The 24,269-nt window shown below is 36.6% G+C and overlaps 1 protein-coding gene across 2 annotated transcripts in view; it reads left to right on the plus strand.

The window, feature by feature from the left end:
• The window catches only part of AP1G1 (adaptor related protein complex 1 subunit gamma 1), a gene marked incomplete at its 5' end in the record, with an annotated part of 70,382 nt that overhangs the window by 41,216 nt on the left and 4,897 nt on the right, over positions 1–24,269 (plus strand). For both annotated transcript variants that reach the window (XM_084906705.1, XM_084906704.1), the window contains 16 exons: positions 2,005–2,100; positions 2,920–3,000; positions 3,207–3,305; positions 5,048–5,103; positions 6,411–6,524; positions 8,384–8,524; positions 9,237–9,291; positions 10,610–10,732; positions 11,145–11,234; positions 11,859–11,986; positions 13,354–13,458; positions 14,119–14,260; positions 14,446–14,572; positions 19,298–19,405; positions 19,507–19,667; positions 23,394–23,492. In XM_084906705.1, the coding sequence (XP_084762831.1) occupies positions 2,005–2,100; positions 2,920–3,000; positions 3,207–3,305; positions 5,048–5,103; positions 6,411–6,524; positions 8,384–8,524; positions 9,237–9,291; positions 10,610–10,732; positions 11,145–11,234; positions 11,859–11,986; positions 13,354–13,458; positions 14,119–14,260; positions 14,446–14,572; positions 19,298–19,405; positions 19,507–19,667; positions 23,394–23,492 (1,725 nt within the window). The remainder of the gene's footprint in view (positions 1–2,004; positions 2,101–2,919; positions 3,001–3,206; positions 3,306–5,047; positions 5,104–6,410; positions 6,525–8,383; positions 8,525–9,236; positions 9,292–10,609; positions 10,733–11,144; positions 11,235–11,858; positions 11,987–13,353; positions 13,459–14,118; positions 14,261–14,445; positions 14,573–19,297; positions 19,406–19,506; positions 19,668–23,393; positions 23,493–24,269) is intronic.

Here is a 24,269-nt window from a genome sequence, read left to right on the forward strand (position 1 = left end):
TTTTAGCAACTTGTGTTTTTGTCTGAATAATAAAGCTGGGTTCCAAGAATTAGTATGCTGAACATATAGACATTTGTGCTTTGTTGACCCAGGGTGATCCAATGTGGTGTGCTGGCCTTTTGGCAATGAATAAAGCAAGGAAAAAGGACTTCTTCAAGATTTAAACCAGATTAAAAAATTATTAGGGCTATGTAGTACACAAAAGTAGGCCATTGGAAAGTATGTAAGGCGAGACTTTGTACAGAGTTTGTTAACTAGATAATCCTGATTTTATTATGTTAATTTTAAAGTAGTGTATAAAGTTATATTATTTTTACCTCTAATATAAATCGGCCCACAGTTGATAGATTTAATGTGGCTTCTCTCTGTGGCTTAGATTTGTTTTAATTTTAGAGTCATCCAAATTAGATTTTTGTGTGGGTAACTTTATGAATCATTTAATTCTAAAGTGTTATAGCCAAGCTTATTTAAATTTACACAGATTATGCTCTCTTATATTTAGAAGTGGCCTTAGGATTATGAAAATGTTTTAAGTGTATACCTTGGGCGTTCTTGACTTTTGTTTTTATCTTAATTCCCTTTTAGAGTTGGGGAGTAGGGAGGAGACAGAGTTCAAATACAATGAGAAAAAATAATTGAGTTGTAGCAAAATTGGGGCAGTCCTCATTGCCTCAGAAGAAAAGGTGATTCAGTTCACTGTGTACACTTGTTAACTTTTAGATATTTAAAGTTATTTATATAGCTAAATTGAGTTTTTAGTTGGAGACTGGAAAAGTTCCTATTGTGGCAAACATTGGATTAGGGTTTTAACATTAAATGGTTAATCAACAGAAGGGAATTAATAATAACATCTAAAGCATCTTTAATTCAGCTTGGTAATAAAATTGCCTCCTTTTGTGTTATGACTAAATGAACAAAGTAAAGGAAAGACAAAAAGGGAATTTTGACCACAAGGAAGTTTCATTAGTAAGATTAGATAGGAAAACAGGTGACAGATCAGTCTGTATAATTAGGTGCTGAAATTTAATTTTACTGAAAATGCTGTTAAATGAGTTTAGATATTCATGGCTTTGGCATCATCTTAAGGTGAAAGATACAATTTTTCGTGTATCTTTTTTCACTTGGTCAGTGTTGGAAGCTTTTATATTCTCTGTTGTTAGTTGGAAAAAGACATAACTAGCTTATCTCAAGAAGAGAAAACATTTTTTCTCTATTTGAGATAGTATATTTTAAAACTATAATTTTAATAAGGTCACTAGTATTTTGGGTATGATACCATTTTATATTCAGATGTTTGTATATGTGAAGCTAGCACTATATCCAAATGTTGTGAATGGATAAAAACTGAGCATGTTTGTGCCACACCTAAGTATGTCAATCTATTGACGTAGAAATGCAATATGCTTCATAGGCATCTGTTTTACTTACTTCCCATAGGCTTTCTGACTTGTTGTTATTATAGTATCTTTGCATATATAACTCTGGAGTTAAAAAGTCTAATTTTATCTGAATTTAAATTCTTAGTAAAAATACTCTGAGTTGTTAAAATTATATATATATATATATATATATATATATATATATATATATATACACACACACACACACACACACACACATATATGTGTGTATATATATATAATTTTATTGATTTCAGAGAGGAAGGGAGAGAGAGATAAAAACATCAATGATGAGAATCATTGATTGGCTGCCTCCTGCATGCCCCCTACTGGGGATTGAGCCTGCAACCCAGGCACGTGCCCTTGAACAGAATCAAACCCTGGGATCTTTCAGTCTGCAGGCTGATGCTCTATCCACTGAGCCAAACTGGCTAGAGCCTCCTAAGTTATATTTAACCAATACCAACAATATACCAGTATATTGTATTAATACCATTTGCTTGGACTCAGACCCTTGTACCCTTTTTCTAAGCCAAATTACCTGCCTATTCATGAGAAAGTCTTTGATGTTCACTGTTTTTTGATGCGTCTTTGTTCCCTGCAGCTTGTGCCCCAATTAGTTCGTATTCTAAAGAACCTCATCATGTCCGGATATTCACCAGAACATGATGTTTCTGGTATCAGTGACCCCTTTTTGCAGGTGAGCTGGGAAGAAAGCTTTGAATTTATGGTTTATGTTTAATAGCTTTGAATAGAGCGTTTCCTCCCTCTTTGTGTCAGGTAGAATTTTATAGTTAACTGATTAATTACATTAATAAATGAATAATGACACAGTTCTGTATTTTATAAAATTAATAGAAAGATATTATAGTTAGAATCAAAATTATGTACTGCATAGAGACATCAGTTTATAGGCATACTTGTTTTATTATACTTTGCTTATTGCACTTTGCAGATGTTGTATTTTATTTTTTACACCAGCAAAAAGGCTACCACTCACTTTATTGCTGTGATCTGGAACTGAACCTCAGTGTCTCCGTGGTATGCCTGTATTGCAGCTCTGCAGATGGTGGCATCCTTTAGCTGTGGTTGTCTAAAAACTTCCTTAAGACACAGAAACACATGCCATTTCTCTGAAGATAGTATTTAAAATCTTCTGTTTGAATTTTTACCATTTCTAATGGGATCCAAGACTTCATTTAAGATACTTAAATTTCCCCAACGTGGATACCCCGGGAGGTCACTCTCCCCGGGCTCTGTCCAAGTGGCGTAGGGGAGCATAGGGCTCTGCCCCGTGATGTACAGTCCCTTTCCACAATGTTGGAGAGAAAGCCGGGCCTTGAGTCTGCGCCTGCATATTTCTACGACTTCTCAGAGTCCTGTGGACGATGACTGAGGAGACAAACCATGCAGGAAACATCTAGAAGAAAAAAAAAAGATACTTGAATTTCATACCAAGCAAAAAGTTTCTTTGTTCCAGACGTAATTTGTTGACATTTCTCATATTTTTGCACATTAGGTACGCATTTTACGGTTATTAAGAATTTTAGGACGAAATGATGATGACTCTAGTGAAGCTATGAATGATATATTAGCACAGGTGAGTAGGCCAAACTTGCCTTATATTTATATTAAATGTTCATCTTAGTATAGTAGGGAGTGGAATGATTGTGGTTATATGGAGCAATTTTTATTTGTGTTTCCTCATTGGTGGCTATAATCAATCACAAAATGTCTCTTGTTACTTCTGGATATTTTTTGGAAGCATTGTTTTATCATTGTGTACCACCCTCTGTGTCTTTTCAGGTTGCCACTAATACAGAGACTAGTAAAAATGTAGGAAATGCTATTCTTTATGAAACAGTTTTGACTATCATGGATATTAAGTCAGAGAGTGGACTGCGAGTAAGTCTTTTAATATATTTTCTTCTCCCTAAACATTTCATCTCGAATAATTGATTTGGATTTAGCACTTTGGAAATGTATTCCATTTGAAAATTAACTTTTGGGAAGAATGTCTTAAATATTTGCTTTTATATAGAAATAAACACATACAGTAAAACAACTCAAACAGTACAGAAGATATATAGGGAAGAAAACATCTGCCTGTAGTTTTCATGTGATGACTCTCAATTCTACTAGTGGGGAGTACTGTTACCATTTTATAATGTATTTTTTCAGGGATTTTTTAAAAATTTAAATGTGTTTGTATATGTGTATTTCTTCTCTTCCCTACTTTTAAAATCTTTTTACTTGAAATATTTTTAGTCTTACAGAAACAATAGACTTTATTTAGATTTCACCAATTTTCCTACTAATGTCCTTTTCCTGTTCCAGGAGCTAATCTATGATTCCACTTTGCATTTCATTGTCACATCTCCTTAGTCTCCACCAGTCTGTGACAGTTCCTCTCTCTCTCCTTTTCTTTCATGACTTTGACACTTTGAAGAGCACTGATCAGTTACTTTTTATTTTAAAATATATTTTTATTGATTTCAGAGAGGGAGAGAGAGATAGAAACATCAGTGATAAGAGAAAATCATTGATTGGCTGCCTCTTGCACATCCCTCACTGGGGATCTGGCCGGCAACCCAGGCATGTGCCCTGGCTGGGCATCGAACCCTAACCTCCTGGTTCATACAATGCTCAACTACTGAGCTAAACTGGCTGGGCTGATCAGTTACTTTTTAGAACGTCCCCCAATTTGGCTCTGTCTGATACTTTATCATAATTAGATTGAGGTTATGTCATTTTGGTAAGACTATCATAGAAGTGATGTGCCTTTCTTAACATCATATCAGGAGGTACATGCTATATCTATTTGTCTCGGTACTGGTGATATTAACCTTGGTCAGTTGATTAAGGTGGTGTCTGCTGTGTCTTTCCACTGTAAAGTTATTTTTCCCTTTGTAATTAAAAATATTTTGTGGAAGATGCTTTAATACTATGCAGATATCTTGTTCTCCTCAGACTTTTGCCTATCAATTTTATTCTTCAGAAGATCTTGTCTGCAGTAGTTGTTAGGGTGGTGATCTAATGACACTTCTCTGTTTCCCTCATTTTGTCCTCATTAAATAACTGGAATTCTTCTGTAAGGAAGAATTCTCCCTCATTATTTTATTCATTCTTTCAATCATTTATTAATGTAAGAATAACTCGTCGATAGTCTTATAAGAAATAAATTTACTATAATATAATATCTGTGTATAGTTCTTTTTAGATTACATTATTTAAATAACCAAAGTAACTTAGATTCTTTTCCTTTTCCCACCTTTCAAACAAAATGGTAACATATCGTGTATATCGTTCTGCACTTTACTTTTTTCACTTAATGTTATGTTGAAGCTAGTCTATATTCATGAATAGAGCTCATTTTCATTAAAAAAAACCCAAAAAAACTAGAATATAGCATAAAATTTACCAGTTTAACAACAACAACAAATCTGTGGTTCAGTGGCATTAAGTACATTCACATTGTTGTGCAACAAACACCGTTGTTGATTTTCAGAACTTTCTGGTCTTTCCAGGCCATAAAATACCAACTACCCCCTATAAATAGTTTGCACTCAACAGAGGCCAGAAGTGATCCTTAAACAATAGAAATCTTTAATTTTTCTAGATTTTTAACTTATGCTATTTTTCTTTAGGTCCTAGCCATAAATATCCTGGGTCGTTTCTTATTGAACAATGACAAGAATATTAGGTAAAGCAATTGAAAACTGTCTTATATTTTGTTATTATAAAGTTTGTTTTCAAGAGTGACTTTGCTCAAGATCATACATGTATTAAGTGACTTATCTAGAACTTCAGCTGAGGAAACTCAGGATTTCTATTTTAGTCTGGTCTTAAAACTATTGTTTTGTAAAGAATTTGAGGATTTGCCTCGTGGCTTAATTTTTACACCTCTGCATATTATAAATCAGGAATCATTAAAGTTTTTCTGTGAAGGACCAAATGGTCAATATTTTAGGCTCTGTGGGCCTTTGGTCTCTGTGGCAATTACCCAGCTGTGCCTGTTGGCATTAAAACAGTCATAGATCATATAATTGATGAACGTTGCTGTTCTGATAAAAATTGATTTACAAAACCAGATAGCAGAGGACTGGATATTTGCAGGTAGCTTGAAGTTTACTGACCCAATATAGAATGTGTTTATCAATTCCATTTATTTGTGTGTGTGTGTGTGTGTGTGTGTGTGTGTTTAAAAGATTGTTAGAGAAGGAGAGGGAGAGAGAGAAACATCAATGTGAGAGTGAAACGTTGGTCAGCTGCCTCCTGCATGCCCCCTCCCAGGGATGCAACCTGGACATATGCCCTGACTAGGAATTGAACCAGCAACCTTTTAGCACACAGGACGACACCCAACCAACTGAGCCACACTGGCCAGGGTGACTACTTAAAGTAGATAAATTTATTAGTACTATCTTTTCTTTGTAGTTTATTCTGTTTGCCTTTCCCCTCTTTTAATCAGGAGAAAAAAATTTCTTACCTTGTTAAACTTGAAAAAAAAAAAAAAACACGTGAAAATAATTATTGTGATATCCTGAATTATCTCCTCCTTCCAAAAGAATTTTTCATACTTGGATGTTATACTCAAAATTTTGTATGAGTCTCAAAAGCAGAGTAAATACAAATGGTAAAATTGAAATAATTTCCTTTTGCATTTTAGGGCTAAGGTCCCAAAAAGGCATATTATCTGCTTATTTGGTTGTACTTTTTGGAAGTACTTGAAATAATTGAACCAGTCACTTTTAGAAGTTGCAATGGACTTGGCCATGAATATTGGCAAATATTCTAAATTCAAGGCTGCTTCTGGTTGTCATTACCTTAATGTGTCTTCTATACCTTTAAAATGTTACCATTATAGTTATTGTCTTTTTTTTTTTTACATGTTTAAAATATGTGCTTTCCCTTAGTCTTTAGACATTTTTTGTTATTATTTTAGGCAGAAAAAACACACCCTGAATTTTACATTTTAATTCTGTTCTCCTGCAACTTCGTTTCATCCAGATATGTAGCTCTGACATCTTTGTTGAAGACTGTGCAGACGGATCATAATGCAGTGCAGAGGCACAGAAGCACCATTGTGGACTGTCTGAAAGATTTGGATGTCTCAATAAAACGGTAACAGATTATTGATAGTTCTTTGCCTCCACCCCACCTGGTAACTTTGTAATAGTTTTAGAAGTGAGAATGTTAACCTTTATGTATTGTCCTCATTTTCATAGATGAATTCCCTGCAGAGTCAATCCTTTTTTAGAAAGGATTGGCAGGGCGAAGGTTAGGTCAATAAAGGAGGCCAATAAGGAATGCTTCAGTGCACAATGAAGTTGTCCTTGGTTCTTTGATAAATAAAACTGATAAAGAGAAGCTTGGCAAAAGGTTACTTTATGGAAGTACTGTGCTTTGTGTGCTGGAGGATGAAAAATACAGAGTGATCCATCGGCTAAGTGTTTTATCACGATGCTGAAACTCAAATTGCTGACAGCACACTTTTCCTCACAGTACTGTGCTCCAAGGTGCTAGAGGCAGCCGTGTTTTTTAGAAAAGTGCATCTAGGAATGATGTTAGGAAGGAGGTAGATAGCACTTTTTAATTTTTTTTCCTCTCCATGGAATAGCTATACTGGTTCTCCTCTTAGAAGGATTATAAATGGTTTATGAAACCTCACTATAGTTGGTCCAGTGAACTTTTAGTTGTGGTTGTATGTTCAAATCCAGAACAAATTAGAGTTGAAATGATCTCTGAAACTATTCACATAACAAACATTTATTGACATTAAGTTTATTTTGTTTGCCGAGAACTCATACTAAATGTTTGGACAATCTAAAGATAAGATCTTGACTCAGCAATACCAACTTTCACTCAGTTCTTGCAGAGTAAAGGATCTGTGAACACTCTCAGTTCTCGGAGCAAGCCAGTGAGACTAGGCAATTTCTTCTATTCTCAGTGAACAGATTAGTGAAAATACAGTCCCAAAAGGAATCAAATTACTTACTCCAAACTGTACCCCTTGTGCAAGGGCAGACCTGGGAATAGAAATCAGGCCTTCTGATTCCTGTTTTGTTTTATTTTTCTATAGCTTGTTACTGGGCTTTGGATTTCAAAAGTAAAATCTGTATCTCCTTGACTGCCAAACTGTCTTATTTTGAATCCTGCCTCTGCCCAAAATAGATGTGGTCTAGTTACTTAACCTTTTAGTGCTTCAGTTGTCCCATATGTAAAATTTCCATACAAGAGAACCCATTTTCTAGGATTATATAGGATAAATTGAATTAATATAAATAAAGTACCTAAGCATTATATAAGAATTATCTGTTATTGTATTTCTATAAGGATTGGTTTTTTATAATTGCTTATAAATTATAATTTATAAGCAATTATAATTAAATTTATAATTGCTTATAAATTATCTAAGATGACAGTACTTTCTCCTTATTAATATTTTTGAAAATCAATCTATATACCATGTTTGATGTTATTGACCAAATATGAAAAGATGTTTATATTAACCTTATAACTTTTATATGTTAAACATTTTTATTTTGCCTTGGTTAGAAAATTTGATAGGCAGTTATAAAAACTTTTATTTGCCCTCATAGCACATGCCCTTTTTTCCTTTTCATGGCCCTCATTCTCTCTTTCAGTTTTTCCCCCCAGCTTTATTGAGATATAACTGACATATAACATTCTGCAAATTTAAGGTGTACAGTGCATTAATTTAACAGTCATATATTGCAAACAGTTATCATAGCTATATAATGCAGCTAACACTTGCATCATCCTATATAATAAAAGCCTAATATGCTAAGTGTCCGACTGTTATCTTGTGTGCAAAGATAGGGTTACAGGATCCTGCAAGAACAGGAACACATCCCCCAGTGCTTGGAGTTCAGAGAGAAAATCCCTGGGTCTTTGTTTCATTCCCACAGTAAATATAACTGGTTTCTTCTGGTTTTGTTTTGTAATTTCTCCCCTGCAAGGCGTGCAATGGAATTGAGTTTTGCCCTAGTAAATGGGAATAATATCCGAGGCATGATGAAGGAATTACTTTATTTTCTGGATTCCTGTGAGCCAGAATTTAAAGCCGACTGTGCATCTGGAATCTTTCTTGCTGCAGAAAAGTAAGATTTAATTTTTACCTTTATTGATAAAAAATGCTTGGAATTTTAAAAAGCATTTTTAAAAGATGAGAAGAATATTGTAAACATATTTAAAACATGTAATGGTTATTTTAAGCTCCCAATTAGAAATTAACTTTGAGGAGGCCATGATAGCCAGCATTTAAGTATACTAAGACACCCCCCCCAAAAAAAAAAAAAAAAAAATCCCTCTTTTATAAAACCTGGGATTTATAATCCTTTTGTAATCTGTTCTTTAACCTGTCATCCATGATGCCCTCTTTATGAGGATATAGATGTTTCAGCATCTGAATTGTGGATGTGTGTAAAACTTTTAGGAAGAAATACCTAAAGATTTTGGTAGTACTGTTATTTCTACACTTTCCACTGTGAATTTAAAGGACCTAGTTCTGGTGTGTCTGGGTATGGGAACAGTCCCTTTTCTTCTTTCTTCTCTATCCTCTCCTACCTGACTTTGTTTTCTCAGACAGTCTCTTTTCTTAGCTCAGCAATTCCTATTGCAATACTACGTAGACCATCTGAATTGACAGTTCGCCATTTCATCACCCTGGGAAATGGGTATTGCTGCTAGATTTGAAGGTGAAATGTCCCCAAATATAATCACTTACGATAATAGGCAGGATTTTTGAAAGTCACTGAGCACAGTATGATTTACAGGTTCCAATTTCTTCACCTGGTGCCATTATTTTTTTAGGTATGCACCTTCCAAACGGTGGCATATAGACACAATTATGCGTGTTCTGACAACGGTAAGTAGCTTTTTTAAGTCACCATGTACTAACTGCCCAATGTGCTGTTTAAGGCAGAGAAAGCCCTTATTCACATGAAGCTTATGTGCTAGTGGGGGAGATAGGAAATTCAGGGGAAATATGTACTGTACTGTCAGGCAGGGGAAAATGCTACAAGAAACACTAAAACAGCATGAGGACTATGGTGATGGCCGGGGAGGATGGAATATGGGGCAATGGGCCAAGTATGTTAGGTAGTCAGGGAGGGTCACTCTGAGGAACTAACCTTTGAGTAGAGAACTTAGTGAAATTAGCCACGCAAAGATTTGGGAAAGAAGTGTACTAATCTGAGAGCGCAGCAGGGGTAGCAAAGACGTTAGGTAGCAATCAGCTTGGACTACTTGGAGAGCAAGAAGGCAAGTGAAGGCAGAGATTGGTGACATTGATGCAGGGCGAGATTAAATGGGGCCTCACAGGAGTTTGGGTTTTATTGTGAATGTGTTAGGAAGCCATTGGAAGGTTTCCAGTGACTACATTTGTTCTGGATTTAAGATTACAGTTTTATAAGGTATTTTTTCTTTGTTGTCCAAAATTTTGGAGATTTTTCTATTTGATTAATAGGGATAAGAGATGTCAGAGTAAAAATGAAAGTGTAGTGGTAAATAAAGGAAATATAACTAACTGTGTGTAATTATGTTACCAGAAGTAGATATCATAAAGGTAAACATTCACACATTTGATTAGTTTAAGAAAAATGTTTATTAAAACATACTGGTGTTTTTAATAATTTTTTCGATGTTTTCTTTGACCCATGTGTTATTTAGTACCATGTTTAATCTCAAATTATTTGGGGATTTCTCAGCTATCTTTGTGTTACTGCTTTCTAGTTTAATTTTGTATGAATTCTATTCTTTTAAATTTAAGGTATTTTTTATGGCTCAGAATGTGGTCTGTCTCGGCAAATGTTGCGTGTGAGCTTGATAAAGGCTCAGAGGCTAAAGTACCAATATCAAAAAGGAACTGAATTATAACAGTGAAGGCTACTATATAAAATTTACCTATTCTTTATGTAGCTAGTAACTTCTTGAAATTTTTAAGTCTTTATATTTTCCTTTTACTATGGACAAAGAGAAGATTTTATTTTTTTATAAAATTAAAAAACTTGGAATATTAATTTAAATAAGTAAGACTGAAGTTTGAGCTGTTTATGAACCTGAAAATAGGAATCAACTTTATCTTTGAATGTTTTTTTTAGTAGTCTCCCTTTAACAGCGATAATATAGCTAACATTTATCATCATTATGTGTTTCTAGGGGTAACTGTCTGCATTTCCTTTCAGGCAGGAAGCTATGTTCGCGATGATGCCGTCCCCAACTTGATCCAGTTAATAACCAACAGTGTGGAGATGCATGCCTATACTGTCCAGCGCTTATACAAAGCAATTCTCGGTGATTATTCTCAAGTAAGTACCTCGTTTGCCTTTTATTTATTTTTTTTCTGCTTTGGGAGGAAATTACACTTTATTTTTCTTGTTTGTTCTTATTACTCACACTCTAGATCAGTGGTTCTCAACCTTTCTAATGGCCGAGACCCTTTAATACTGTTCCTCACGTTGTGGTGACCCCCAGCCATAACATCATTTTCGTTGCTACTTCATAACTGTAATTTTGCTACTGTTATGAATCGTAATGTAAATATCTGTGTTTTCCGATGGCCTTAGGCGACCCTGCTAGCGGTTCTCAACCATTAGAAAGGTTGAGAACCACTGCTCTAGATGTACCTAAATCTTGACCTTTATGATTAGATGACCTATGATTTGCATTAATCTTTCTAAGGGTTAAAATCTTTGACAAACGATGACTTTCTTTTGACAGCAACCTTTGGTACAAGTAGCTGCATGGTGTATAGGTGAATACGGAGATCTTCTCATATCTGGCCAATGTGAAGAGGAAGAGCCTATTCAGGTACCCCTTGTTCCTCTTGGTCATAGATGGGGAATAGAGTAGTTTTGGTCATAAGCAGGCAGTGTTTAGTGAGGAGTTGTGGTTGATTCCTGGAAAACCTCTTTAAAGAAATAATACTGGAATTATATTGGGAAACCTGTCAGTTTTTCAAGTGGAACTTAATGAGCCATTTGGAGACTTTAAAATCCACTCTCCACTTTGTCAGGGAGAATTATATTATTTCTCTTATTCTCTGGTTGATTTAAACAAGAAGAAATGAGACCTATAGCCATATTTCCATTTGCTCATTAAACAACTGGCTTTTAGGAGAAGTTGTGGCAACAATATTTGAACTCCATGTAACTTTTTTCCCCTTCCTCTACTTCTGCCTCTTGCAGCTAAATATGCCTCTCAGCCCCCAATGGGTATTTTCCACATTTTTTTTAAAACATACCTTCCACCTGCTTCTGGTTGATGGATCAGTTTGGACAGTTATCCTGGCAAAGAACAGATTTGTGTTAGAAGCTTTGGTAGTGATGGTAGGATTGCCTTTCTGGTGGCATCCTGTGACTTGATATCAAATTTTGATAATTACTTTTACATTTCATTGTACATTGTCTTTTTTTTTTTTTTCTCTCTCTTCAGGTAACAGAAGATGAAGTGTTGGATATTTTAGAAAGTGTCTTAATCTCTAATATGTCTGCCTCTGTGACACGAGGTTATTCCCTCACTGCCATTATGAAGCTTTCTACTCGATTCACCTGTACTGTAAAGTGAGTATGGAGAAAAAAATAGGGTGAACAGGTTGTTTTGTAACCTTTGAAACATTTTATTATGGAATATTTCAAGCAAAGAGAGAATAATAAAATGATTTGCATGTACCTATTATACCACAATAACAATCATCATTTTGTGGTTATTCCTTATTTCATCTATACTTTGCACACCCCATCATAGATTATTTTGAGCTTGTGATGTTTTTAAAATCAGATTTCCAATGCCCATTTTCATTTTTAACTGTGACTTGATATCAAATTGAGAAGTTATTTTCCCATATAAAGATTCTGTTTTATTGTAATATTTTGAGATGTCTGGATAGGAAGAAAATCATGAGGGTTGTGGTGTTTAAGTATTTAAATTCTGCTGTTTACACTTGATCTTAGCCAAAAGGCCAAGAAGCGATAAAATTCTGCTGTTTACTATTTTGTTTTGTTTTTTAGTTTTTTTTTTATAATTTTTTTTATTGATTTCAGAGAGGAAGAGAGATGATGGTGTTGAAGTATATGTGTGTGTGTGTGTGTGTGTGTGTGTGTGTTTAAGAGTAGCACTTTTTTTAAAAAAAGTATTTTTTTTTATTGATTTTGTACAGAGAGAAAGGGAGAGAGAGAGAGTTAGAAACATCGATGAGAGAGAGTCATCGATCAGCTGCCTCTTGCACACCCCCTACTGGGAATGTGCCCGCAACCAAGGTACATGCCCTTGACCGGAATCGAACCTGGGACCCTTCAGTCCCCAAGCTGAGGCTCTATCCATTGAGCCAAATCGGTCTCGGCAAGAGTAGTACTGTTTTTAATGAGTTTTTAGCCCAGAATACAAAACAAACAAGGTGCTAGCTGTGGCCGGAGTGTTAGTGTAGCTGTAAACAAAGGCTTTCCTTCCCCCTTAAAGGCAAGTTACAGAAGGGTATCAGACAAATGGGATGAGACATTCCAGGCTATTTCTGAAAAACTATAACCTCTTAACCCCACCCACACCCAAAAGGAATTCAAATTCTGGGCCTTTGTTGATCCAAGAGATTGTGTGAGAGAATTTCTCCTTTTGGATGTAGGGGTCACTTTTCTTGGTTTTGTTGTTGATTCTTTTGAAAGTCCGGTCACTGGATAAGTAAGGAAGCCAGTGTGGTTCTTTATGAGTTCTTGTGAGTAACTTTGATTGTGATGGTTTTCACTTCAGTGTATGTTGTGTATATGTTGGATGAATGAAGATGAAGGAAAAATGTTTTGTTTTTGAAAGACTGTGTAAATTAAGAAAATGTATTTGAAAATTTTAACCAGAAAACTCTGGTTTAAACATTATTCTGTTTGCTTGTTCATGAACTTTCTTTTGTATATTTGAATTCATTTGTCATTTTATCCCAAAGCCGAATAAAGAAAGTGGTTTCCATCTATGGAAGCAGCATTGATGTGGAACTCCAGCAGAGGGCAGTAGAATACAATGCACTTTTTAAGAAATATGACCATATGAGGTAAGTAAAAGAAACTAAGCAATGCATGTGCCTCTTAGCATCCCAAACTGATTGTCATAATCCATAAAGGAGACTCATCCCTCATGTCTTATTAACTGGCCTTCACTACCCTGTTCAGTTCTAATTGTTTGACTGCTTCTGTTTTATTCCTTTCCTATTCTGCCTAATCTCTATAAAGAAAAAAGTTAATTGGCTTTTCGTTCCTTTTCTCCCCTTTCTTTTGGTACAGAAAGTTAGCTTCATTTTCCATTTTATTTGGTTTCAGAAGTAAGAGCTGTATTTTTCTCTAGAGAATCTCATCAGATATTACTATGAATATTTTGGTGTCATCTCCCACCGTCCCCTTTTGTTATACAGTATTTTTATTGGCACCTGTTAATATCTACTGATTTATCTTGCTTTCATTCCAACTTCTCTACCACTGAGAAATCTCAATTTCTTGGGATTTAGGTAGACAGCTTGTTCATTCAAGGTTTCTTGCCTGCCCTCAATCCAGCTAGGAATTTAGGTCATGTATTCTTATAATCCACTAATGTATGTGTAGGGTGGGTAGGAGAGATGGCTTTTCATGTTTGGCCCCAATATAGTTACAGTGATTGTTTTGGGTAGGGAATCTAGACTAATTGCCTGGAATTTAACCACTTCAGATATTTTTTTCAGGTCTGCCTTGCTTGAGAGAATGCCTGTCATGGAAAAAGTAACCACAAATGGTCCTACGGAGATTGTGCAGACAAACGGAGAGACAGAACCAGCTCCGCTAGAGACCAAACCACCGCCCTCTGGGCCACAGCCGAGCAGCCAGGTAGCTTTTCACTGGCTTCCCTGGGGACACTGATGATCGATAGTTCCTTGTAATCTCTTAGCTGATTCCCTTCAGTCTTCCGAGATTGACTGATGATTCTCTTATTTTTAAGCGTTGAAAGAGCTTTGCATTAGAAGTAGACTAGGCAAATGATTAATAAATTGAGATATTATTTTCTCGTTTAGGCCAATGATTTATTGGATTTGTTGGGAGGAAATGACATAACACCTGTTATTCCAACTGTACCTACAAGCAAACCAGCTTCTGCTGGTGGAGAGCTTCTTGATTTGCTGGGAGACATCAACCTTACAGGTGAGGCCTGAGTGGAATTATTTAATGCTGAGATAGGGATAAGGGTTTGGGGAAAAACTACGCTGAACATGGACTTTCTAGCACATCCATCAGTTGAAGATGGGCAAAGGTAAGTCAGAAGCAAGATTAGAATCTTCACAACATCCGGTATATAAGGTGCCATGCTAACGCTCTAGAGACGAGGGATTCCTTAAAGTCCATTTTTTGTTGTTGTTGTTTTGTTTAATTTGGGGATAATTACTTGCATTTTAAAACTTTCAGGCTGGAAAAAAAAATCCCAAGTCACCTTTGCTTTTAATTAGTATCTGAAGACATCACTTTCCTTTCTCTAGGTTTCTTTCTATTCATTGTTAGTTTTTCAGAGCTCCCTTCTTCCCTATTATTAAAGCAACTAGAGGCCTGGTGCATGAAATTCATGCACGGGTGTCGTCGTGTGTCCGGGCCCCTCCCTTTCGTCCTCCCCCCGCCTGGCTAGCGATCAGGGCTGATCAGGGCCATCTCACCCAGTCCCATTTGGGGCTGGTGGTCAGGGAGGGACCGCAGGAAGGTTATATAAATTTGTCCTTATTTTGGATTACTTTCTTTGACTAATTACTTAGTCTTTCTGAATCTGTTTAAAATAAAGATGACAGCCCTAACTGGTTTGGCTCAGTGGATAGAGCATAGGCCTGCGGACTGAAGGATCCCAGGTTTGATTCCAGTCAAGGGCATGTACCTTTGTTGCAGGCACATCCCCACTGAGAGGTGTGCAGGAGGCAGTTGATTGATGTTTCTCCCTCATCGATGTTTCTAACTCTCTATTTCTCTCTCTTCCTCTTTGAAAAATCAATAAAATATGTTTTAAAAAAATCTCTTTAAAAAAAAACATGACAAATACTTAACCTCAGAGAATATTTATGAGGAATGGTGACTTATTCAGTGCATGTATGACTCATAGTAGGCATATGATAAATGTTTTTTTTACCTTAATCTCCATGTATATTGCTACCAGTTTTACTATACAATAGTAAGTATTGTGTACTATCATTTTTTTACGAGCCCTAGCAGATTAAAAATTGGCCCTATTATTTTGTTAATTTCAAGTTTTTCAATCACAGGGAATGGTTCATATATATCAACTTTTTTTTTTTTTTTTTTTAAATATATATATATATTTTATTGATTTTTTACAAAGAGGAAGAGAGAAGGATAGAGAGTTAGAAACATTGATGATCAGCTGCCTCCTGCACACCCCCTACTGGGGATATACCCACAACCAACGTACATGCCCTTGACCGGAGTCGAACCCGGGACCTTCCAGTCCGCAGGCCGACGCTCTATCCACTGAGCCAAACCGGTTCCGGCTATATCAACATTTTTGCATTATACATGAATTTTATTTCCCACATTCCTTTTGAGTCCTTAACTCATTTATCATGGAGTCTTAATGTTTTATTTTGCTTTTGTTCTTTCTTACTTGTTTTCCCAGTGTTATATGAAAAAGCAAAACAATAATGTGTCAAGTCTAGATTTTCCTATGTTAATTCATAATGTGTTTTAAACATATTTTCCTATTTTTGAGTTGTAGATTCTTTAAGCCATCATTACTTATATCCTAATGCACAGTAATATAAATCAGTGGAAATCTAAATAAATTTAGTGTGTGTTCTTAGAGGAATTGATACAGTAAGTTTCTGTGGTACTACCTATGGTATTTTCAGAGGAGAAAAAGGCTAAAATTTAAGGGACGTACGGACCCATATGTTATCTATATATTTTGGTAGCCTCTAATTTTCCACGAGAACATGTTTCTAAAATTGTTTTGAAAATGGTAATTGTGGGAAAATTAGTAGATTAGATTTATATAAACTCAGAACTATATGAATATTTCTTTGTATACTTCATAGGCAATCTGCTTGACTGCATGTTCTGCAGTGTCATATCTGTTTTTAACTTCTTGTGCTTTGCTTAGTCATCTGTTTTTCTACCTTCCTTGCTAATTTTTAGCATGCTTGTTGTTTTTTCCCTTAGTATAGTTAGGTATTTTTTCAAAGGATATTTCACTCTTCCTTTATTTTTTAAATTTTGTTATTAGTATAATTTCAATTTTATAAGTAATTTTAAATATGTTTAAATATAAAATGCATTTTCTTTATTTTGCAGAATTTTCTTATACCACTTCTTAGAATTTTGATTTCTCTCAGGTCATGGCCATATTCTATCATTTGCTCTCAGTTGTATGATCCTCCTTGTTCTTATGGGAAGGATCAAATAAAAATGGTAATCTGGTAATTCTACCCCCCTCCTTCATACAACTCTCTCCAGGGTGTGTGTGTGTTAAATTTTTATTATACAATATTTAACATCTATAAAATTCAATAAATGCCTTGATCTACTTAGCTTATAAAATAAAATATTGTTATGAAAGTTAACATTCCCTTTGTACCTCCCCATGAATTCCTTCCCTCTTGGTCCCAGAGGTCACTACTGTCTATCCTGAAGCAGTGTTTAGCTTTGGTGTTTACCGTTTCTGTATATTTCTTTACTAGAGGCCCAATGCATGAAATTCATGCAAGAGCGGGCCTTCCTTCCGCTGACTGCCAGCACCGGCTTCCCCCTGGCACCTGGGACTGGTCTTCCCTCGCATAGGGAGACCAGTGGGTGACCTGAGCCTTCCTCTGAGGGAGACCATGGGGCAATGGCTGGGTCTCTGACCAATTGCATCACTCCCACCTTGGCTAGCCTGGCACCAGTGGGTGTCATAGCGTGGTCCCAGATGGTCTTTCCATTGTTTGGCCATTCCGTCAATTTGCATATTACACTTTTATTATGTAGGATTAAGTCGACAGTCCATTTTGATGCCCTAAACATGACCAAATTTCAAGTTGTTTTTAATATTTGTTTTTGTCCAAACTAAACACAATATTGGACTTTTCGTATAAAATTAGTGGCCTGATGCAAGAAATTCATGCATGGGGGGCCCCCCCTCAGCTCAGCCTGCACCCTCCAATCCGGGACCCCTCGGGGGATGTCTGCCTGCCGGTTTAGGCCCAATCCTGGGATATCCCTCTCACAATCTGGGACCACTGGCTCCTAATTGCTCACCTGCCTACCTGCCTGATCATCCCTAACTGTGCCTCCCTGGTCCTGTCTCCCCTTACTGCCTCCCCTTCTGACTTGGTCACCCCCAGCTGCCACCCCCACTAGCCTAGTCACCCCTCACTGCCCCCCTCTGCCAGCCTTGTTGCCCTTCACTGCCCTCCCCCCACTGCCTGGTTGCCCCCAACTGTCCCCCCTGCGGACCTGGTTGTCCCACGCAGCCTGCTGTTCGGTCCTTGGGTCGCACCTCACTAACCCCCTGCTGGTCTGGTTGCCCCATGCAGCCTGTGTGGTTGTCCATTCAGTTGTGATGGTCACCTAGGCTTTTATATATATAGATAATAGTGTGTAATATTGTTTTGCCAGTTTTTATGTTTATAGAAATGATATCCAACTGAATGTTCTTTTGCTTTTGCTGAACATTGTATTTGTGAGAATAATCTATGAATAATTCATGTTAAATGTTCAGTTGACCCGTGCAGTTGATCCTCACAGTACAAACTCGAGTTGTCCAAAGATCAACTCCTTCATTGGGAATCCTCATGTGTGGAGATCTGTACGGAATAATAGTGTTCCTAGCCTCCACATTATTCAAGGGTCAACTGCACTTCTAGTGCATTAACAGTTTTACTATTGTGTATGTGTATGTTTACTTTTATCATACAAAATTAGTGGCCTGATGCACGAAATTTGTGTATGGGGGGGTCCCCCCCTCAGCTCAGCCTGCACCCTCTCACAATTTACTTGCCCATTATCTTGATGGACATTTGGTTGTATCCAGTATTTCACTGTTACAAACTATCTTGCTATGCACACTTTTATACAAGTTTCCCTGTGTACATATTTAAGAATTTGTGCAAAAGGCACTGGTTCTCAATGGGGAGATTTTGCCCACCAGGGCTTAGTGGATATTTTCAGGTGTCACACTGGAGGATGTTACTGTCATTTAATGAGTAGAAGCCAGGGGTGCTGATAAACACTGCAATGCACAAGGCAGCCTCCCACACAAAGAATCATTTAAAGTGTTATGAGTTTTGAGATTGAGGAACTTTAGGTATATACTCATGCTCAGCTCTATTGTTGCTACATTGTCTCTAGTTTGGTTGTGTCAGTGTATATTCCTATGACAGGTTAGAAGTCCCCATTGCTACACGTTCTTACTAATATTTGGTATTATACATTGAAATTTTCACCACTGTACTGGATGTGAAGTAGTATCTCCCTGTGGCTTTTAATTCCATTTCCTAATTACTGAGCATCTTTTTTCATAAGATGTTCTTTTCATAAGATATTCCTATCTCTTACCACTTTTAAATTGGGTTATTTTTTCCTTATTGACTTGTAGGAAGATATTTATAGTTCTGGATACTCATTCATTAGTTTTCTTGTAGCAGCATTTTCTGCTGCCTGTGGTCTCTCTTTTTTTTTTTTTTTTTTTTTTTTTTACAGTATTTTCTAATGAACAGACATTATTCAATTTTAAAGTGTTTGAATTTTAAGTTCTTTCCGTTTCTGGTTTATGCATTATGCATCTTATTTATGGAATCTTTCTCTTAACCTGAGGTCATAATATTTTTCTCCTATATTTTCTTGATGAGTTTGGTCATGCTGGGTAATATTGACTTAACGTTGGGCTGTTTCCTATAGGTGCTCCAACTGCTGCTCCTGCCCCTGCCTCAGCCCCACAGATATCCCAGCCCCCTTTCTTGTTGGATGGGCTTTCATCACAACCTCTCTTCAATGACATCACTACAGGTACGATTACTGATGCTATTAAAGTTATTGAAGAAAGCAAATAATAATTTTATAAGTATGAGCCTGTCTACAGTTAGGCTAAGCTTCCTGTACTTCCCCAGGCATCCCCTCTATCACAGCATACAATAAGAATGGCTTGAAGATAGAGTTCACCTTTGAACGGTCAAACACCAACCCCAGTGTCACGGTGATAACGATACAGGCCTCTAACAGCACAGAGCTGGACATGACGGACTTCGTTTTCCAGGCTGCGGTACCAAAGGTACTACATACAATGTCTTCTTTGCCTTCTTCTCTTAAATAAAGATTGGCTTAATCTTTTAAAAACTCACTTGGGCCCTAACCGGTTTGGCTCAGTAGATAGAGTGTCGGCCTATGGACTGAAGGGTCCTGGGTTCGATTCTGTTCAAGGGCATGTATCTTGGTTTCAGGCTCTGTCCCCAGAAGGGGGCGTGCATGAGGCAGATGATTGGTGTTTCTCTCTTATTGATATATCCAACTTTCTATCCCTCTCCCTTCCTCTTTGTAAAAATCAATAAAATGTATTTTAAATAAATAAATAAATAAATAAATAAAACCTTTCTTGGTAAGAGATATATTTAAACCAAATCTAGGTTTAAGGAGTGTTTATGTTCATGTTTGAATAGTAAAGTTTTTTTCCCTTTAAAAAATTCTGTTTTCAATGATAGTTAACATTTGACATTATATTAGTTTCAGGTGTACTGCATAGTGGTTAGACATACAATTTACAAAGTGATTTCCCATGTAAATTTGGCATCAAACATATTTATTACAATATTATTGACTATTCACTCTGCTGTACTTTATATCCCCATGACTATTTTGTAACTGCCAATTTGTACTTAGAAAAGTTTGAATGAAGAAGAGTTTAGAATGAGGATTGGGCAGAAATTTTCTGTACTAGACGAAGATAGTATTTTAGACACTGTGGGCCCTGTTGCATCTACTCAATTCTGCTGCTATAGTGCAAAAGCAGCCACAGACAGTAAGTGTAGCTCTGTTCCAATGAAACATTATTTACAGAAACAGGTGTCAGTTCATTCTTGGCCATGGGCCATAGTTTGCCAACTGCTGGTTTAGAGTAAGTTAATCTCATTTTTGCAGTGACATATGAAGGAAATATGACATTCAGACCACACATTTTTGGAAATTTAAGTCCTTTTATTTGTGGTTATGTTGATTTTGCAATCTTCTTTTTTGCTTTTTTAGGAGCCTGAATATTGTCGATATTTTAGAAGCAGGAAAGTGGTTTCCATACTAGTCATAAGTTTCTTAGCCTCTGTGTCTCAGTTTCTTCATATGCAAAGAAAGGTGGTGTTAAGGATTATCTTCTTCAGGAGGAATAATTGAGTTTCATGTCCCTGTTACTGTTTTAAGTACTTTCCATGTGATCAGTGCTCAGTAAGTGTTAGCTACTGCAACTTTAGGGTTTTATATTGGTCACTTGCCTCTGTTCTAGCAATACATCATCTCTGCTCGTAAAACATTGTCTTATTCTTGGTGCTATACTTACTATGCCTATTTGCATAACAATGATATATCTTGGATTTCAAACTGTCATATATAGTACATAGATTCTATGACTAATTTTTACTTTTTATTATCTCTGAAATTGAGGTACATTTTAAAATTGATACCTTGGCCGGGACCGATTTGGCTCAGTGGATAGAGCGTCGGCCTGCGGACTAAAAGGTCCCGGGTTTGATTCCGGTCAAGGGCATGTACCTTGGTTGCGGGCACATCCCCAGTGGGGGGTGTGCAAGAGGCAGCTGGTCGGTGTTTCTCTCTCATCGACGTTTCTAACTCTGTACTCTGTGTAAAATTAATAAAATATATTAAAAAAAAAATAAAATTGATATCTTGGCATAGTTTAATTAGCAACATGTGGTTTTTTTTTTTCTTCAGTGGTATATAATTGATAGTATCTTATATTTAATTAAATAAATATAAATAAGTGAATAATATTTTAGCTTACATAATTTATCTTGACAATAAAATTATGAGTACGACCCAAAATAATAAACCTGTGTATTGAGATTAAATCTCTACTCTTAAAATTTTTGGCTTCAGAGAAGACTGGATAGAATTCCTACTCCCCTCCCCCCTCCCTTTAAAAAAATATATTTTATTGATTTTTCACAGGAAGGGAGAAGGATAGAGAGCTAGAATAATCGATCAGCTGCCTCCTGCACCGCCCCCCCCCACACACACACACACACACTGTGGATGTGCCCGCAACCAAGGTACATGCCCTCGACTAAAATCGAACCTGGGACACCCCCGGCCCCCCCCCCAATCCCTCCTGAGTCCGCAGGCCGATGCTCTATCCTAGTGTTTTTCAACCTTTTTTGGGCAAAGGCACACTTGTTTCATGAAAAAAATCACGAGGCACACCACCATTAGAAAATGTTAAAAAATTTAACTCTGTGCCTATATTGACTATATATAAAGTAATTCTCTTGAATAGGAATCAAATAAACACAAAGAAAGTATTTTATAATTACTTTATTATGAAATATTAAGTAAACAAAATAGTGAAAAATTATAAAATTCTTGTCTTGTCTGCACCTACGGCACACCAGGCAACATGCCGCGGAACAGCGGTTGAAAAATGCTGCTCTATCCACTGAGCCAAACCAGTTTTCGGCCTTCCTCCTCCCCTTTTTCTTTTTTCTCATTCTGTTCTCTCTCTTTTTCACTTGTCTCTCTTTCTCTCCTTCTCTTTCCCTCTCTCTACTCCCTCCTTAATAGTTTAGAAGACTGAACTTTCAGGAAAGATATTTTAAAATTCTATGGTTTACTTGTGTTGCTCGTAACACTTCTACCTTTGTTATCTATAAACAAACAAAACCCACCAGCATGCAACAGATGGCTTTGGTTTTCCAGGTCTTTTGCTCTGTGGACTAGTTCTGCATGTGATTTTTCCGTTAGGACCTTATGTGCCCAATGGAATGATCCATTAACAAATTGGCTCTGCCAGCTTTTCTTCACCTCTGTCACATTCACATAGGAGTGGGCTTTGACAGAGTCCAATTTTGCTTTAGAAAGCAAAAGTTCAAGTCTGCACATCCCAGTCTGTAGTTAGCGACTGGTATGCTGGTTTGTTATTTTTAGAAAGTTTTTCTTTTCATTTCTTTTTAGCTTCTTTTTTAGACACAAACACCTGTTTTTAACCTGAATAGTTGATTAGTTATTGTTAAATGAGGTTGCCAGAACAAGAATTGGTCACCTTTTAAAAACTAGTAGGATAAGGTTCTTTCTGCCAGAAAGGGGAGGAAGAAGGGCTCATTGCTAGTTTTCATGATCAAAGACTTCCTGGAATTTTATAAATACCAGGAAATGGTAGTCCACCCACATACTATGAATTGTGGATTTCTGGAAAACAAATAGAAAGTAGTAATAAGTAAATTTATTACTTAAGCCATCAACTGGATGTCTGACTTTAAAAAAAAAATATATTTTTTATTGATTTCAGAGAGGAAGGGAGAGGGAGAGAGAGATAGAAGCATTAGTGATGAGAGAGAATCATTTAAAAAAATATTTTATTGATTTTTTAAAGAGAGGAAGGGAGAGAGAGAGCTAGAAACGTCGATGAGAGAGAAACATCGACCAGCTGCCTCTTGCACAACCCCTACCGGGGATGTGCCCGCAACCAATGTACATGCCCTTGACCGGAATCGAACCTGGGACCTTTCAGTCCGCAGACCGATGCTCTACCACTGAGCCAAACCGGTTTCGGCAGAAAGAGAATCATTGATCGGCTGCTTCCTGCACCCCCACCATGGGGATTGAGCCTAAAACCTGAGCAGGTGCTCTTGACCAGAATTGAACCCAGGACCCTTCAGTCTGCAGGCCATTGCTCTATCCACTGAGCCAAACCAGCTAGCACTGACTTTTTTATTTGTTGCTTCCTCTGACATCATATTAAGTGTATTTTCTTTCTGAAGATGCCCTTTGTTCTCCCCAGACATTCCAGCTGCAGCTTCTGTCTCCTAGCAGCAGCGTTGTCCCAGCATTTAATACGGGGACCATCACACAAGTCATTAAAGTTCTGAACCCACAGAAGGTGAGTAGCACATTTGAAGACAATATCTGAGAAAGGTGCAAGCTTATTTATTGAAATAAAATTCTGCTTTGTTTCTCTGGAGCTTTTGACTCACAGTCATAAGAAATCTGTGAAAATGTCTGGTTTAACCTTGTTCTTTCAAAAATAATAAACAGAGCCCAGACACATTCGATGATTTAGTGGAATTATAAAATGCAGCTTTAAAAAAATTCTCTATTTAGAGGCTTAACAGTCTAGTTTTTGCAGGAGTGTGGAAGCTTAGACATTCTAACCTTTACATAGTTGCAGTCTGGGGTAAGAGCATTTGTTGAACCAAAAATCCATATTTCATGTAATTGTTAAGGATGCATAGCAAAAGTGGAGACATTTTAATTAAGCAGCCAAATGGAAAAATAGATTTTGAAACTATAATTAAGCAATGCTTTTATTATATTTTTTTTCAAAGAAATAAATTGCCTCCACTTAATACTAATTAATTGACTAGTTTTTGTTTTTAGAAATGATTCAGGGAATTTCTTCCTTTCAAAGATTTCTGGTAGTGCCTCATAAATACCAGTACGATTTTGTCCTCTTGTAACACTTGTCTTTCCTCTGCTATTCACTGTATTTTGAGTATCTACCTCTAGCACAATTAGAAATTCCTTTGACAATCTGATTCGTAGAATAAAAATTTTCTTAATGCACTAATATTTGAAATCTGCCACATGAAGTGAAAAGTACTTAGAGTTGAGTTTTCTTAAAACTACTGCTGTTACCCATAAGTTAACTCTTTTTATT

The sequence above is a fragment of the Pipistrellus hanaki genome (assembly GCF_964339955.1).
Source record: "Pipistrellus hanaki genome assembly, chromosome: 15".
NCBI lineage: Eukaryota > Metazoa > Chordata > Mammalia > Chiroptera > Vespertilionidae > Pipistrellus > Pipistrellus hanaki.